We start from the raw sequence: 15,164 nt of genomic DNA, 5'->3' as shown, positions 1-15,164 counted from the left end.
CTAACATACAACCCATGAGCTGAGAACTCCGGGAAGGGAAACCAAAACGTTAGTTTATGATGTTGACTATTACTGACGAGAGCGAACAGAAGTATTGCTTCCCCTTTCTCTAAAGAAACAGACCAATGCCAGCAAGTGCACGTCACAGCCACACACCAGGAAAGGTCGGCCGGGCCGGGGGCGGTCCGCAACTCCCGCCAAGGTTGTGGGGCGAGGGAGGGCCGCTCACCACGCCGCTCTCGCCCCGCACCAGCCCGCGCACACCTGCGGGGCACGCTGGAGCAGCCCGGCTCACTCCGCAGGCGAGCGCGGGCACTGCACAGCCAGGCCGCGCGCGCGGCCGCTCCGGCTTCTTCGGAACAGGGAGCGATCCCGGGCGAGCGGGGGAGGGGAGCCACCCCAAGTGAGCCGGGCCGCGGCCACGGGTTCCGACGAGTCGCCGCGAGTCGAGGGTCAGCCGGCCCCGGCCCCGCCCCCGCCCCCGGCACTCACTCTTCCCAGGCGCCCGGCACGGCGACGCTGCCGGCTCCGTCCTGCCCTCTGGCGAGCCCGGCCGAGACCAGCCCCGTCAGGCGCAGCTCCGCCCCCGCGGCGACCCCCAGCGCTTCTCGGCCGCCGCGGAGCTTGGCCCGGGCAGGCCCTCCCTGCGGGCTCCGGAGCGGCCGCAGGAGCACCCGCAGCGCCTCCGCCATGCTCGCCCGGAGGAGGAGGAGGCCGCCGCCGCGCCGCCTCAGAACCCCGCGCGCCCGGCCGCCGCCATCTTGGAGCAGAGCCCCGCGAGGAAGTGAGGGCTCGTCGTCGGACTACGGCTCCCAGCGTGCCTCGCAGGAAGGAGGCGGCGGCCGGGCCGGGCCGGGCCGAGCCCAGCCGAGGCGCAGAGGCGCGAGCGCGCTGCCGGCGGCGGCGACTGCGGCCTTCCCGGAGGCCGCCGGAGCCCGGAAGCCGCGGGGGCGCGGGGCGGCGGATGGAGGCGGCGCCGCGGCGGGGCGATGCTGTCGCTGGGGCTGCTGTGGAGGGCGCTCGCTCGCGGCGGCGGCGGGCCTGACGAGGCGGGCGCCGCCGGGCCGCCCCACAGCGCCGCCGCCGCCATGGCGCAGGAGCGGGCGCTCGAGGTCTACGGTCAGTGGCGCGCGGCGCGGCGGGCGGCGCCCGGGCGGGCCTCGGCGGCGCGGGCGGGCTCGCGGCCGGCGCCCCGGCTGTTGGGCGGCCCGGGGCGAGAGCGGCCCTTCCCGGGCGGGCGGGCCGGCAGAGGGAGCCCCGGGCTGGGCGCGGGCTGCCCGCCCCGGAGGCGGCGCCAAGGCCGCCGCCGCCCGTGCTCGCCAGGCCCGGAGCCCCGGGCCCAGCTCACGCCCGTGTCCGCGGCGCTTCTGGGATCCGCGGAGAGAGCGCTCGGGGGCCTCGGCTTCTGCTTCCGGCCCTCCGAAGGCCGCGAAGAGCCCGACGGAGAAGACGCCCGCAGGCCCGCCCGGCCTCCCCCCGCCCCCGGCGTCGTGGCCAGCCACGACCCCCGCCGCTCCGCGGCATTGGGCCCCATGAGCCCTTTCCTGCAGAGCTGGACGCTTGTGTGTTTGTTTCTGCTTAGATATAATTCGAACTATCCGGGATCCAGAAAAGCCCAGCACTTTGGAAGAACTAGATGTTGTCACAGAAAGCTGCGTTGACGTGCATGAAATTAGTGAAGATGAATATTTGGTTACAATCAGGTTTACGCCCACAGTACCTCATTGCTCTTTGGCTACTCTCATTGGTAAGTTCCTGGGCAGGTGTGTGTTTTCCTCGAGTAGCTAGTTAACTAGCCAGTTTTATGGCCTCTGTCATAAACAGAGGTGTCGGAAAGCTGAATAACAATATGCAGGGTGGGGCATGAGTGGTTTGTCATGTTGTGCAAGCCCGGCGCGGCTTCTGCAGGGTGGCCAATTTTTCACAAACAAGCCACCCTGAGAACTCACGGCTATCGCTGGGTTGTTTGTGGTGGGTTATTGTGTGATGTCTGAACCTGGCAAAGCGACTTCATTGTGGGTTGTCGGGAACAGCTACAAGATTGTAAGTAGCAGCAGGAGTTTTCGCTGCTCTTGCTGGATGGCCGTCTGGCTGATCCTGGCAACCCACAATGAAGTTGACCTGCCAGGTTCAGACATCATAATGAGTCACTCTGAAGAACCCAACAATAAGCCATGACTTCTCAGGGTGGCTTGTTTATGAAAAATAAGCTACCCTGTGGAAACCATGCTAGGTTTGGACATCGCGACAACCTACCATGGGTGGGTTGTTGTGTCGTGCAGACCAGGTCAGTAGAGCGTATTTCTTAGTAAACATGCATAGTGTAACCTTGCGTGGTATGTTTTGAGTTACCGCAGTTAAAGCCAACATCCAAATAATTTTTCAAAGTTTTTGACTTCTGTAGCCTGGCAATTCTGAAGCATAGTGTCCGGGAGAGTTTCTTGTCTGGTTGTGCTTAAAACAGTGCTGTGCTTGAAAGCAGTTATTGAAAGTGGTTGCTGCTTGCTTCCTTTCTGAACAGACAAGACAAACTTTGCCTTCTGTAAAGAAAATGAAATCTTGGAGTAGAAGCCAGCCATGAAGTACTTTGAGAGCCAAAGTCTGTCCTTTCTAATATGTTTACAGAACTGAGGTACAAGATGGCTGGGTGGTGCATTTTGCTGCATGGCCACTTGCCACCAGCTCTTTTGGAAGAAAGGTAGTCAAGGGGCAGTTTATGAGGAGGGTTGTGTGGGGAAAGAAAACTGAGATATTTTTCCTAAAAATTAGGGCTGTGTTTGAGGATCAAACTTCAGAGATGTTTACCTTTTAAACATAAGGTATGTCATTCATTTTGTTTTTATGTCTAAAAATGTACTCTATATTGAACTCTGGAAACCCATGCTTAAGAGTGCTTTCACAAGTTACAAAGGCACATTCCACTCTCACCTCTCCCCAAAATGTGGCTTAAAAGAGAGAGTGTTGGAGGATGAGGAAGTTAAGGGGGTGCTGGTGTGTCCTGTAGTTCATACAAAATGTGCTCTTGAAAGAGGCAACGAAAGGCGGAGCCAAGATTGACACTGTTGGGAGCCCATTTTTGTTTGCACTACTTGAGTTGGCACATAGAATTGCCAGATTGCAAGAGGCAACTTCCTTAGTCCTAGATATTGGGGGGTTGTTCTAGAGAAGGGTGAAATGAGGAGATCCTTCATGTTGTGAGCACTTTGGGGACTTAACTGATGTAGTCAGCTGTCTAAATAGCAATGAGTGTGTATTCTGTACAGATATATTGCTGTGTTGCAGGAACAAAATAACTCTAAGCAAACATTTTCTGTCTCATCTAGCTGGAAATCTACATATCGGAGGGTGCGCATTCCACTGAGGAGGACAGTAAGTCTGTCTTGAGATCGTGTTTGAGAATAAAGTAGCCTCTTGTGCAATTAATGCAGCAAGTTGACTTTCATTAGGCTGGGCAATGCTAGGGACAAACATGAGTGTGTTTCAATCTTCAGGAGCTCACCTGCCCGTATATCCCTGTACTTGGTCACTTGTGGCATATTGGGGGCTAAGTGAAGTAAATTCAGCCAGCAGATAAGTCCACAACACCTACTAGCCGACAAACTACTCCCCTGCCATATGTAAATATATTTATTTGTGAGCTGTTCTGGAAATATTGTCTGTTGAAAACAAATACACTTTTTACATACGTGCAAATTTAAAAAGCACTCTTGAACAAAATAATCTCTAATTTCAGACCTCTGGAAACACAGGTTAAAAAGCCCAAATGTTCTGGGGCTACAAATTCATTGAAAAGTGTGTATGGTGGGGGAGAATCTTTGAAGATCTTGTAAAAAACAAACATCAAACCTTTGTATAAGTTCAAAGGACCTGAAAGGAACATATAGAAAAATCATAGCCGCAGTTCACAGTTGGCCATGTTTTTATTGTTAAGGGATGAAATTTATGCTGCTGGGGAATGCCCTGAAAATCAGGCACCCCAGGCCATTGCTTGGGAGGCTTAACTTCCTGTTAAGTCTGGTTTAAATTGTCTGTGTGGCAGGCTGGCTGAGAAGACCTGACATCTAACATCAAACAGGAAATGGTGCATAGCAGATAACCACACTGAAACATGTTTGCTTCTGCATTCTTGTTGCAAGATCTCTTGAATCTCAGCACTGTATTATGTCACAGTATGGCAATCAGGAAGTATTAGGCCTACTACCATAATTTTCTCATTTAGAGGAAAAGAACTGTCTTGAAACATCTTAGGGAGCAGTCCTATCTGGGTCGAGGGTTGCCTCTGAGCCCGGGGGCGACCACCTATCCATTGCAGGGTGGGAGGAGTGGTGAGGAGCAGATCTCCTCCTCATTCCCACCGCCTGGCTTTTGCAGCTAGACAGCCAATTTCGTGCTGTCTAGCCGTGGAACCTCAGAGTGGGAAGCGGCAGCCAGACAACACATAGGATGCGTTGTACCGGCATTTCCGACTTCCCCGCCCAGGAACACCCCATTTTTGCCGCTCCACACTCCTCTTCCAAGTGCGGGGCCATTCCGCACTGCCTGCAAGGCGGCACGGGAGGGGGTGGAGGTCGGTTCTCAGGGAACCAACCTATCCAATGGCCGTCTAGCCACTGGCTAGTGACCATAGGATTGCACCCTTAAAGACTTAACAAATTTATTATGGCATCCATTGGACTCTAATTCTTCATAAATTGCTGTTAATCTCAATAGGACTTGTACCACCACTACCCCTTTTCCCTGCCCCAACCTTAGTGTGCTTGGGGACATTCCGATGAATTTCTATTGGCCATTAGTAAAAGTCTTGGTTGTTTTCCCACTGTGTTACAGTTAACAAGCAGATCAATGATAAAGAGAGAGTAGCAGCTGCAATGGAGAATCCTAACTTGCGGGAGATTGTGGAACAGTGTGTTCTGGAACCTGACTAGCTGCCATGACAGCCATTGACCCAGGATTTATCTGACACATTTGTATTAATGTCTTTGTAAAAATGTGGAGGCCTTGAATTGAATATTGGAGAGTTCTTTGTACCTCCTACATATTTTTAAAGAATCGCTTTATAAATTACGAAGAGAGTGAACAGTGTATAGATCAACCTTTGATGATTGATAAAGGATTGTGAATAGTAATCTTAATTGAAAATTGATTTTATAAAAAGATTATGAACTGGTCTGTTGCCATCTCATGAATATGCTTTGTAATTTAAAAAATCTGATTTTGAATTAATATTTCCACTTTGAAGTGGTGGAGTGTATTTGAATAGCTGCAGTGTGAAAGATGAATAAAATACAGAGTTCTTGAAACTGGAGTTGTCTTTACTATCATTCAAACTTCCATATAGGTTTAAAGAAACAAAGATAAACCAAAGCAGATTAACAGTAATTCACTGAAGCTGGCACTTCTAAAAATAAGGGGCAAATATAACATTGCAGTTGCAACCTCTAATGATTGTATTCTGTTTGAATTTCCGGGGGGTAGCCATGATAGTTCATTGAAGCAAAAACAACAAAGTGTTCGTGGCACTTTGAAGACTAACAAATGTATTATGGCAGAAGCTTTCATGGATATGGCCCATTTGATCAGATGCATGAAGTTTTAACCTCAAATTGGCAAACATGCATTCTATACTGTAAACCAAGAGGTCAGAGGGAATTGAAATGCAGAAAATAGAAGTGATAATTACCTTAACACAGACATGATTGTATTGAGCTGATTTTACACCCGTTGTGTCACTGGAGTCGACAACATGGTGTCCGCAGACATCCCCCCTCGACACCTGCCCATCTGGATTTTTTAAAGTGATTTTTAAATATTACAATATATGTTTTTAAACCTCTGCTTAAAACAGCAGAGCTTCAGCCTCCACCACCCCACCCTCCTTTCTCTTCCCCAGAATATCTCTAGCTCCCATGTGGGCCCAGAGCGGAAAGGAAGAGGGTAGGTGAGCAGCTGTGGGCTGGAGCTCTGCTGCTTGCCAGTCAGGCAGCCAAAAGCCACTTGGGGGCCTGGGAGGGAAGTGGTGAGCAACCAGGGGAGGGGTTAGAAAACCCAGTCATGGAGGAGCATCTAGAGAGTGACCATGGGGGGTGGGGTGGGAGGGGTACCAGGGTTATGTGTGCTGGCTGTGTGGGGTAGTGTGTGTGATTTGTGCCTAGGGGAAAATTGGGAGTGAACTTCCTATTTTCCATAAATAAAATTGGGGGAACAAATTTTAGAAAAAATATTTAGAGGTGATTTAGGGAAATTGATTTGCTTTTCTGTGAAATAGGTGTTTTGTTGGAGCAGAAAAATGCGAATGTAAAGAGGTGTGTGCCTTGTTGCCAATTAGTCTTTATGTGAAATGGATGTCTTGTTGCACAGTAAAATCTGTGATTGCCCACACCCCATTGCAGCCATTGATTTTAAACTCCCCTCCCCGCTCCGGTGCCCTATTTATTTATTTTATTTACAATATTTATATACCGCTTCACATCAAAGATTTCAGAGCAAAGAACAGCAAGATAAACAAAATCCTATAATTAAAACAATTAAAAACATTTTAAAAGATGTTTTAAAATGGCAACTGTTTTCTTACAGTGCCTGCAACGCTTGCTCAAAAATCCAAATTGTGCAAGGACCCAAAAAGGTTGGAGGGTGTGAACCGCCCAGAGAGCTTCAGCTATTGGGTGGTATAGAAATGTAATAAATAAATGAAATCCCTGAAGCGTGATATAAAATCTTTGTCCTCGTTCAAACCACAGGAAATGAACTTGAATCTCTTGATGAATTGTTCAGCAATTTTGTGTTGAATTCTGTCTTTGCAGGTTTTTTGTTCAAGAACAGCCAGCTTTAGGTCATTGATTGAGTGTTCTGGGTGGTTGAAGTGCTTCCCTGCTGCTTTTTGAGTATTGCAGTCTCTGATGTTTGTTTGTTGTCCATTTATTCTTTTGCGTAGAGCCTCGCTTGTTTATCCTATGTAGAATGCAGAAGGGCATTGCTGGCAAATTATGGCATATCTCTCATTAGAAGATGTGCAGATGGGTGAACCCCTGATGTTGTGGATGCTACTAGGCACTGTAATAGTGTTGCCAGGGTTGGCATTTTTCTCTCATCCAACCAGGATTCCTCAGCCTCCCCCCCGCCACCCCACTATCTTTCCTTACCTCCACTGCTTGAATTTTTTTTAAATATTTTTTTAAGTCTGGAGGAGTTAGGTACCTTTGTGGGCAGAGGTGTCTGGGATGCACTGGCATCTGCGGGCACCACGTTGTGGCCACACATTGCTGACCTCTACTGTAGACTTTAACAAAGAGTTAAGTTTCACTGAACTCAGTAGATCTTACTTCCAAGTTAACATGGTTAGGATCGGGATGCCACTAATGATAGTATTCTGTTTCAGTAAGTTTAGTCAAGGTCAGCTAATGGCCATCTTATGGGAAGAAAATGGGTCATATAGAATTTGTGATTCAACAGTGTCTTTCCGTATTCTGAAATATATTGGCTGGTAAATTAATTACTAAGGGCACAAATCTATGCACGTTTAGACAGAAAAAAACCCACAACTCCCAGCATGCTTCAGCTGGCTGGGGCATGCTGGGAGTTGTAGGACGTTTTCTGTGGAAATACGCAGAGGATTGCACCCTAAATTACCCTTCTTCCAGTACTTGTAACTAACCTTATCTCTTTATTTAATGTTACAACAATACTTACCCTGCCTGTCTACAACAAGTGCACGTGAGCTGACTATGAGTGTTCAGAGGGCAGGCAAGGGGGCAGTTAATTCCCCTTGGCTGAGCCATAATCTCCAGATTCCCCGCTTCCGTTAAAAAAAGGTCTCTAGCTCCTGTAGAACCTGAGATACGAAGCAAAGTGTGCAGCCGCTATTCTGCTCACTTGTTCCATGAGAAATTAGCCTGCTCCTGTCTTTCAGTGTTTTTAGCCAATGAATGAAGTCATAGCAATGGTTAATATCACCACTATGTGGAGAAGGAGCTTCCTGGTTCACTTATAAGCCTCTTGAGGGGTCTTCCCTGTTGGGAAGTAATTGCAGCCTCATAAAAAAAACCGTTCAGAAATCCATGAGTTTAGTGTAGCTGAGATTGGGCACTAGTGTGTCTACTGCCCCCAAACAAAAGGTAGCAGCAAAGACAAGTTCATGATTTCCTGGCACCTCCAGGAAATTCCTGACTTGTGTGGCAGATAACTTCCTCCTACAGAAAGTAGAGGAAAGAACTAGAGGATCGGCTATCCTTGACTTGATCCTAACCAACAGGGATGACTTAGTGGATAAAGTAGCAGTTACAGGAACTCTGGGGGAAAGCGACCATGTTATACTTGAGTTCCTGGTTCTAAAGGAAGCAAAAGCCGAGTGTAGTCAAACATATACCCTGGATTTTAGAAAAGCTGATTTTAATAAACACAGAAAAATGATCAGAAAGGTCCCATGGCAAGCGACTCTTAACGAGAAAAGGAGTCCCAAGATGGGTGAGAGCTTTTAAAAAAGGAAATTCTCAAGGCACAATTACAAACAATTCCAACAAGAAGAAAAGGTGGAAGACAACAGAAGAAGCCAGTGTGGCTTCAGAAAAAGCTTAGGGATGACCTGAAAACAAAAAAGGACACACATAGGAAGTGGAAAGAAGGCCAAGTAACAAAGAAAGAGTACAGGCAGGTAGCACAGAATTGCAGGGATGGCGTCAGGAAGGCTAAAGCTGAGAACGAGCTGTGGTTAGCGAGGGATGCTAAAAGCAACAAAAAGGCTTTCTTCAGCTACGTGCATAGTAAAAGGCAGAGGAAAGAAATGGTGGTTCAACTATTAAATAAGGATGGCAAAATGATAATAGGACAAAAGAAAAGGCAGAGGTGCTCAATTCCTACTTTGGCTCAGTCTTCTCCCAAAAGAGGGTCTATGACCCCCCTGGCAAAGGCGAAGTACAGGCTGAAGGAGCAGGATTGCAGCTTCAGATAGATAGGCATACCTAACACGTCATTACTTTGAATGAGTTCAAATCTCCAGGGCCAGAGGAACTGCATCCTCAAGTAATAAAGGAACTGGCAGAAGAACTCTCAGAACCGCTGTCTATTCTCTTTGAGAAATCATGGAGGACAGGAGAAGTGCCAGATGACTGGAGGAGGGCTAATGTCCCTATCTTCAAAAAGGGTAAGAAGGAAGAACCTGGGAGCTACAGACCAGTCTGACCTCAATCCCTGTGAAAATTCTGGAGCAAATTATAAAGCAATCCATCTGTAAGCACCTTGAAAACAATGCAGTGATTACTCAAAGCCAACATGTATTTGTCAAGAACAAATCCTGCTAGATGAATCTGATCTCATTTTTTGATCAAGTAACTTCCCTTGTGGACTGTGGGAATGCTATGGACATCATATACCTCGACTTCAGCAAACCTTTCAACAAAGTGCCCCACGATATCCTGATGAGCAAACTAGCTCAAAGTGGGCAAGATGAAACAACTATCAGGTGGATCCACAGTTGGCTACAGGATTGGACTCAAAGAGCGCTTATCAATGGGATCTTCTCAAACTGGGGAGAGGTAATGAGCAGGGTACCGCAGGGCTCAGTCCTGGGGCCAGTGCTCTTCAACATTTGTATTAATGACTTGGAGGAGGAGGTGCAGGGAATGCTGATCAGATTTGCAGATGACACAAAATTGGGCGGGATAGCTAATACTTTGGAAGACAGAAACAAAATTCAAAGTGATCTTGATAGGCTGGAGTGCTGGGCAGAAAACAACAGAATGAAATTCAATAGGGATCAATGCCAAGTTCTGCACCTAGGAAAAAGAAACCAAATGCTGAGTTACAGGATGGGGGATATGGGACTCAACAACACTGCAAGCGAGAAGGATCTTGGAATTGTTGTCAATCACAAGCTGAATATGAGCCAACAATGTGATGTGGCTGCAAAAAAGGCAGATGCTCTTTTGTGCTGCATTAATAGAAGCATCGCTTCCAAATCCCGGGAAGTACTAGTTCCCCTCTACTCAGCACTGGCTAGGCCTCATCTGGAGTACTGTGTCCAGTTCTGGGCACCACACTTTAAAAAGGATGCAGACAAGCTGGAGAGGGTTCAGAGGAGGGCAGTGAAGATGATCAGGGGACTGGAAACAAAGCCCTTTGAAGAGAGACTGAAAGAACTGGGCATGTTTAGTCTTGAGAAGAGAAGACTGAGGGGAGATAGGGTAGTGCTCTTCAGGTACTTTAAAGGTTGTCCCAAAGAGGAAGGCCAGGATATCTTCTTGATCATCCCAGAGTGCAGGACATGGTCTCAAGTGACAGGAAGCCAGATTCTGGCTGAACATCAGGAAAAACTTCCTGACTTAGAGCAATACAACAATGGAACCCATGACCTAGGGAGGTGGTGGGCTCTCCCACACTGGAGGTATTCAGGATGAGGCTGGACAACCATCTGTCGGGGATGTTGTGACTTGGATTCCTGCACTGAGCAGGGGGTTGGACTCGATGGTCTTTAGGCCCCCTCCAACCCTACTATTCTATGATTCTATGATTATACCCATATTACAGGAAGCAGGCTGTGGGTGAGAAATTGTGGGCTACACCAGCCCTGCAAAGTAGCCCAGTGTTATGTTTCCATTTTCGGGGGGCGGGGGGGAGAATAGTGTATGACAATTCTGCAGTTCCGTCTAGTCTCCCGATGTTTGGGGTTATGAAGTTGATTGTAGCAGCAGCGCAATTTATTAAGGGTTAGAAGGCGTTGTTTGTGTCTATATAGCTTCCAACGAACTGCCCTATTTTGTTCTTGCAGGAGGCCCAAACAAAGCCTCTTCCCCTCTGTCTCTTAGTGTAGGACTTGGAGCTGAGATAGTGTGCTGTGCAGCTCCACAGAAGTTAGTGTTCTCTCATGTATTGTAGTAATAAATAACCCTGTTGTGCTGAATCTATTGTGTGTTGCCTGCACAGCAGAGCCTAGGAGGAGACTGCAAGCTGAGCAGGTCATCCTGCCCCCAATATTAACCACACCCTTCACCCCTGTAATGGCTGTTGCCCCAAGGGCCATTACAGGGGTAAAGGGAGTCAGGGAAAACATCGCGAGTTTCAGCTGCAGGTGGAAAAACATTGTTCTGACACCAGGTCTACTCACTGAGAAACAAAAGAGGGGTATACCTGGTATACACATTTCTCAGATGCCAAGTCTACCTATCTTGGTAGTCGTGGTGCCCAGACCTTGTCACCAGATCTACCAGAAATGGTAGATCTGTTTTCTGATGCTATCAGGGCTTTTTAAAAAAAATGTGCAATCATACACAAAATGTGCTATTCCTGGAAAAATATGCAATTCCAAAAGCACGTTGCCATAGTTCAAAATCCAAGCCATGCAAAAGTTGAACTTGTGGCTGAGGTTTAAAAAAAACAAAACAAAGGCTGATAATGTGAAAAGTAAACTGAGTAGTTAACGCTCCTCTGGAACCCTAAACCCTGATCAAGCCTAGCCATTTCTACTCCTGCTGCCAAAGACCCTCCCCATGGACACTGCTGCTATTCTCTAGAGACACTTCACCAATGTTTCCTAGATGAAGAAAATCATTCTAGGACAAGTCATGTGAAGTTGTCAATGTTAAGATAAGGGCACTGATGCCATAAAGTATCTGATACACAGAATCATAGAACAGTAGGGTTGGAGGGGTTCTATAAGACCATTGCGTCCAGACTACCGTACAGTATGCGTATCTGGATTTTTTTTCTTCTTGTTCGAAGTGGGGGGGGTACACCCTTCACCAAATAACGTTTTGTTGGAGTTCATGATACTTCTTGAATATAACACGCTTCTGCATTAGTGCTGTCAAGTTCCCAGGATTTTCTGCTGCTTTGTGTGGACTTCTAAATGTCATGGAATGTGATGCTAAGCAACCAAACGTGAGCACAAGGATAATGCACAGGTGTGTTGTAATGGTGGCTATGCGTGCAAATTACAACCACAAACTGCTGTGCAGCTTTGCCCACACCCCCTGGAACAATTCCTGCAGATGCCCATGATGGTGGCTCACAAGGTAAAATAAAACAACAAATAAAAATAGGATACAAATAAAAAAACAAAGCAGTTTGAAACATGAGAACAAGGTATTCGTCAAAAACCTGTTGGTGAGTTCTGGTGGTGATGGGGCCAGGTGTGCCTCCCTAGAGAGGCTGTGCCATAGCCTAGGTGCCACGACTGAAAGATGTGTATTCTCTTGGCCCATCAGACAGTGAGGGGACATGAGGGAAGATGTCCTCAGCAAAATGTTTTTCTGGCAAGATGGTATGGAAGAAAGCAATTCTGGAAATGTCTTGGGCTTTGGATATGTCTGAAATAACAACATTCTGATGGGCATTGAACCCACACATTCGACGTGGTTTTGTGGAATTTTTCTGCAACTAAAAGTTTGGTTCAATATTCAGTTTTGTTAGAATTTGGCCCAGTAGAAATGCTTCATTTCCCAAGAAAATGGGGAAAAGTCAGTGTGGTGTAGTTATCAGGGTGTTGAACGTGGGAGCTCAAGTTCACTCAGCCATGAAGCTCACTTGATGACTTTGGGTCAGTCACGGACTAATCTACCTCACAGGAGTGTTGTGAAGATAAAATGGAGAGAAGGGCCATGTAAGTTGCCTTGGGTTCCTCGCAAGAAGAAAAAAGGCAGGATATAATATGGTGGTGGTGGTAATAATAATAATACTGTACTGGCTGCTTATTAAATTGGATTGAAAAGGATACTCAGAATACTGGTCCAGAAAATATACTTGCAAACATTTATCTTTACTCTTTTAAAAGGTAAGGTTTATGGGGATTTCTCTGCTGAGAGTAACATCTGTAAAGATCAATGGTCACTTCTTGAGTAGGGCAAATTTGTTAACACTTTGTGGTTCAGGGCACAATTAATTTTTCTTGTACAGCTTGTATTGACTTGCCAGAGCAATGGAAATTTCTCCTAACTCAGATTTTAGTGTCACTCCCATAATTGCATCAATTTCATCCTGAATAGGCAGAGAAACAAGAACAATTGCTGTAGCTATTAGTTTTCCAGAAAATGTGCTATGAAGTTTGTTCCTCAATAGTTGAGACAGAAAATGCCCGCAGTGGGCTGTCAGGACCGTCCTGTTCCTCACATCTTCTGATCAGCCTACGGCTATTTAGCTGGGTTTTCACTCTCTTGCCATTGTTGATAACCACTGCCACCTGGAAGGCATTTAGAGGGGAGAAACATGGTGGTTCTGTTCCTCCAACTAGTGTTACTAAACTAGATGCTCCCGGTGTTTCTCTTGCCTTTTTTTTGTTAAAAGTTACAACTAAAAAAATTCTCATTGTCTCTCCTTTGCAACCATGTCATTTTCAGACCAAAAGTTCATTTGCCAGACCTGAAGAAAGCTTTCACCATCCAGGCGTTGGGGTACAGGAATGTCTTTCCAAATTTGGGCAGGAGACGGCGGCAGAGCTCTTCTTGAGCTGCTGTCATTGGAGAGGAGACAAAGCTTTGCCAGATGCTGGTGGAAGCGCTGGGTTTGGCTTTTTGAGAGACATATTTGATGAGTCAACAACTCTGACAATGCCATATACCATAATTTCTGGTACCACATGTCCAGTGATACTTCATTTGGAGATCAAAACCGGATGAGCTGCTACACAATAAATACTTTACAAAGCAAACTTTGGTTGGCTCCCTCCAGTATGTCAAGTAATGCCCACTTGGGGCCTGTTTCCACTTTTGACCTCTCTCTAAGTACCTAATTCTGCAAGCTGGCATGCCTGCTTATCTCCCTCATGTGAAAATAAGAGCCCTTTCTCACACCCTCCAGCACGGATGTGGGAACATCAATGCTGGAAAACTTAAAAGGTGCGCACACCCCCCTTGCATTATTTTAAGAGTTTTTTCTTAAAACAAGAGCAAGCCTGACTTTAGGGGCTCCTCTTGCAACAAGTCTACTACATGAGGTCCTTTTCCCAAAACACTTTTAGGTGTTTTAGAGAACCTGTGGATTCTTCTAGGTGGTAATACTAGACACGAGGCTTTCTGAATTATGAATCTGAATGGCATGAGCTCTCTCTCCGACTGCATGCTCCAGTATCAAAAGGCTCAAGATGAGTAACGATGTTGGTTGGATTTGCAGCCAGTGGGCTGAGACATCCTGGAGCGTGGTGCCTTCTTGAGATAGAAGACTTATGTTGGTTTTGTTAAGACAGGCTTTTGGCTGATGCTGAAGCAGGTTTTGACTGATGGAACTGTATTTCTTTTTTAAATTTATTTAAATTTATGTTTTAGTCAAAATTTGTACTAACTTGCATGTTATTGTTAGCTCCCTTGAGCACTATTTGTAGTGGAAATGCCAAGTATACATTTAATAAACAGCATATAAAGACCTTCATCTTCCCATCCTTTACAGTTGTGCAGCAGAATGTTTGCGCATAAAAAGGATGCTCTAGAATGGGTAGCAGAAGGAGCACAAACATTACCGGACATTTGCTATTTGCTTTCCACACCACTGAAGTATTTTTAAAGAAACAGATTAGTTTCTTGCACCTTTTAAATAGTATTCGACAGACATGGGGCAACCCTTCCTGAGATGCTGGCAAACTGTGGCACTTCCATCAACATCGAAGGCATGACCCTTTCATTTTGTATTGGTGAAATCAATGGCCTTAGCTGAAAGACTTCATAGTACCTCTGCATATCAGGCACACCACCACCCCGTTCACCACCCATTGTACAAGACACACTTTCTCAACCTGGCTTTCTTCTCCTTGTGTGTGAACCTGCTGGGAATGTTCTGCCAGACTCAGAAGCCTGAGCAGCAGGGACATTTTCACAGCTGCTGCCCAGCCCAGCCAAGAAAGCTTAGCTTTGATTGAACTTGTAACATCCTGTTTGATTTGCATCAACGCTGGCCTGATGTTCAATTTCCTCTTATTTCATAGAATTGGGATAAAACATCAGCCCTGAGAGCATCCTGATTTGTGGCTCAGTGGCTGAGGCTGTGTTGATGCAGAACACTTCAGATTTTGAGTAGTTAATCTGCAGGCCTGCTGCTTCTCACTTTATTTCTGGTACTGTGATTACTGGGTTGGGAAGGATCAGTGCGATACCATCAGTGAATAGGCTAATAGTATGACCAGCTCCACCAAGGGGAAGGCCTTTCACTTCCCTGTTGCCTCCTATGGCTTGTGCTAATGGTTCCAGCAA

The 15,164-nt window shown here is 46.8% G+C and overlaps 2 protein-coding genes across 7 annotated transcripts in view; one reads left to right on the top strand and one right to left on the bottom strand.

Annotated features, from left to right (window-relative positions):
- SPG11 (SPG11 vesicle trafficking associated, spatacsin) overlaps positions 1-1,453 on the bottom strand; it is a 67,187-nt gene extending 65,734 nt beyond the window's left edge. For 3 of the 6 annotated variants that reach the window (XR_014785436.1, XR_014785438.1, XM_084817625.1), the window contains exon 1: positions 493-1,452. Coding sequence is in view for 2 of the 6 variants with exons in the window: in XM_084817625.1 (XP_084673751.1) it covers positions 493-692 (200 nt within the window). In the remaining 4 variants the exon portion in view is untranslated. The other 3 variants (XR_014785437.1, XM_084817626.1, XM_084817628.1) reach the window with 3 other exon arrangements.
- Positions 870-5,300, top strand: CIAO2A (cytosolic iron-sulfur assembly component 2A). Its single transcript, XM_084817642.1, has 5 exons — positions 870-1,119; positions 1,583-1,747; positions 2,770-2,819; positions 3,324-3,369; positions 4,828-5,300. Exons 1-5 carry the CDS (start codon positions 990-992, stop codon positions 4,923-4,925), a joined length of 489 nt encoding a protein of 162 aa, XP_084673768.1. The 5' UTR covers positions 870-989; the 3' UTR covers positions 4,926-5,300.
- Positions 5,301-15,164: the final 9,864 nt, after the last annotated feature.

Source organism: Heloderma suspectum, chromosome 11, assembly GCF_057233095.1.
Source record: "Heloderma suspectum isolate Gila_16-S chromosome 11, 16-S_ref, whole genome shotgun sequence".
Classification (NCBI taxonomy): Eukaryota; Metazoa; Chordata; class Lepidosauria; order Squamata; family Helodermatidae; genus Heloderma; species Heloderma suspectum.
This window is presented reverse-complemented; position numbering and strand designations above follow the sequence as displayed.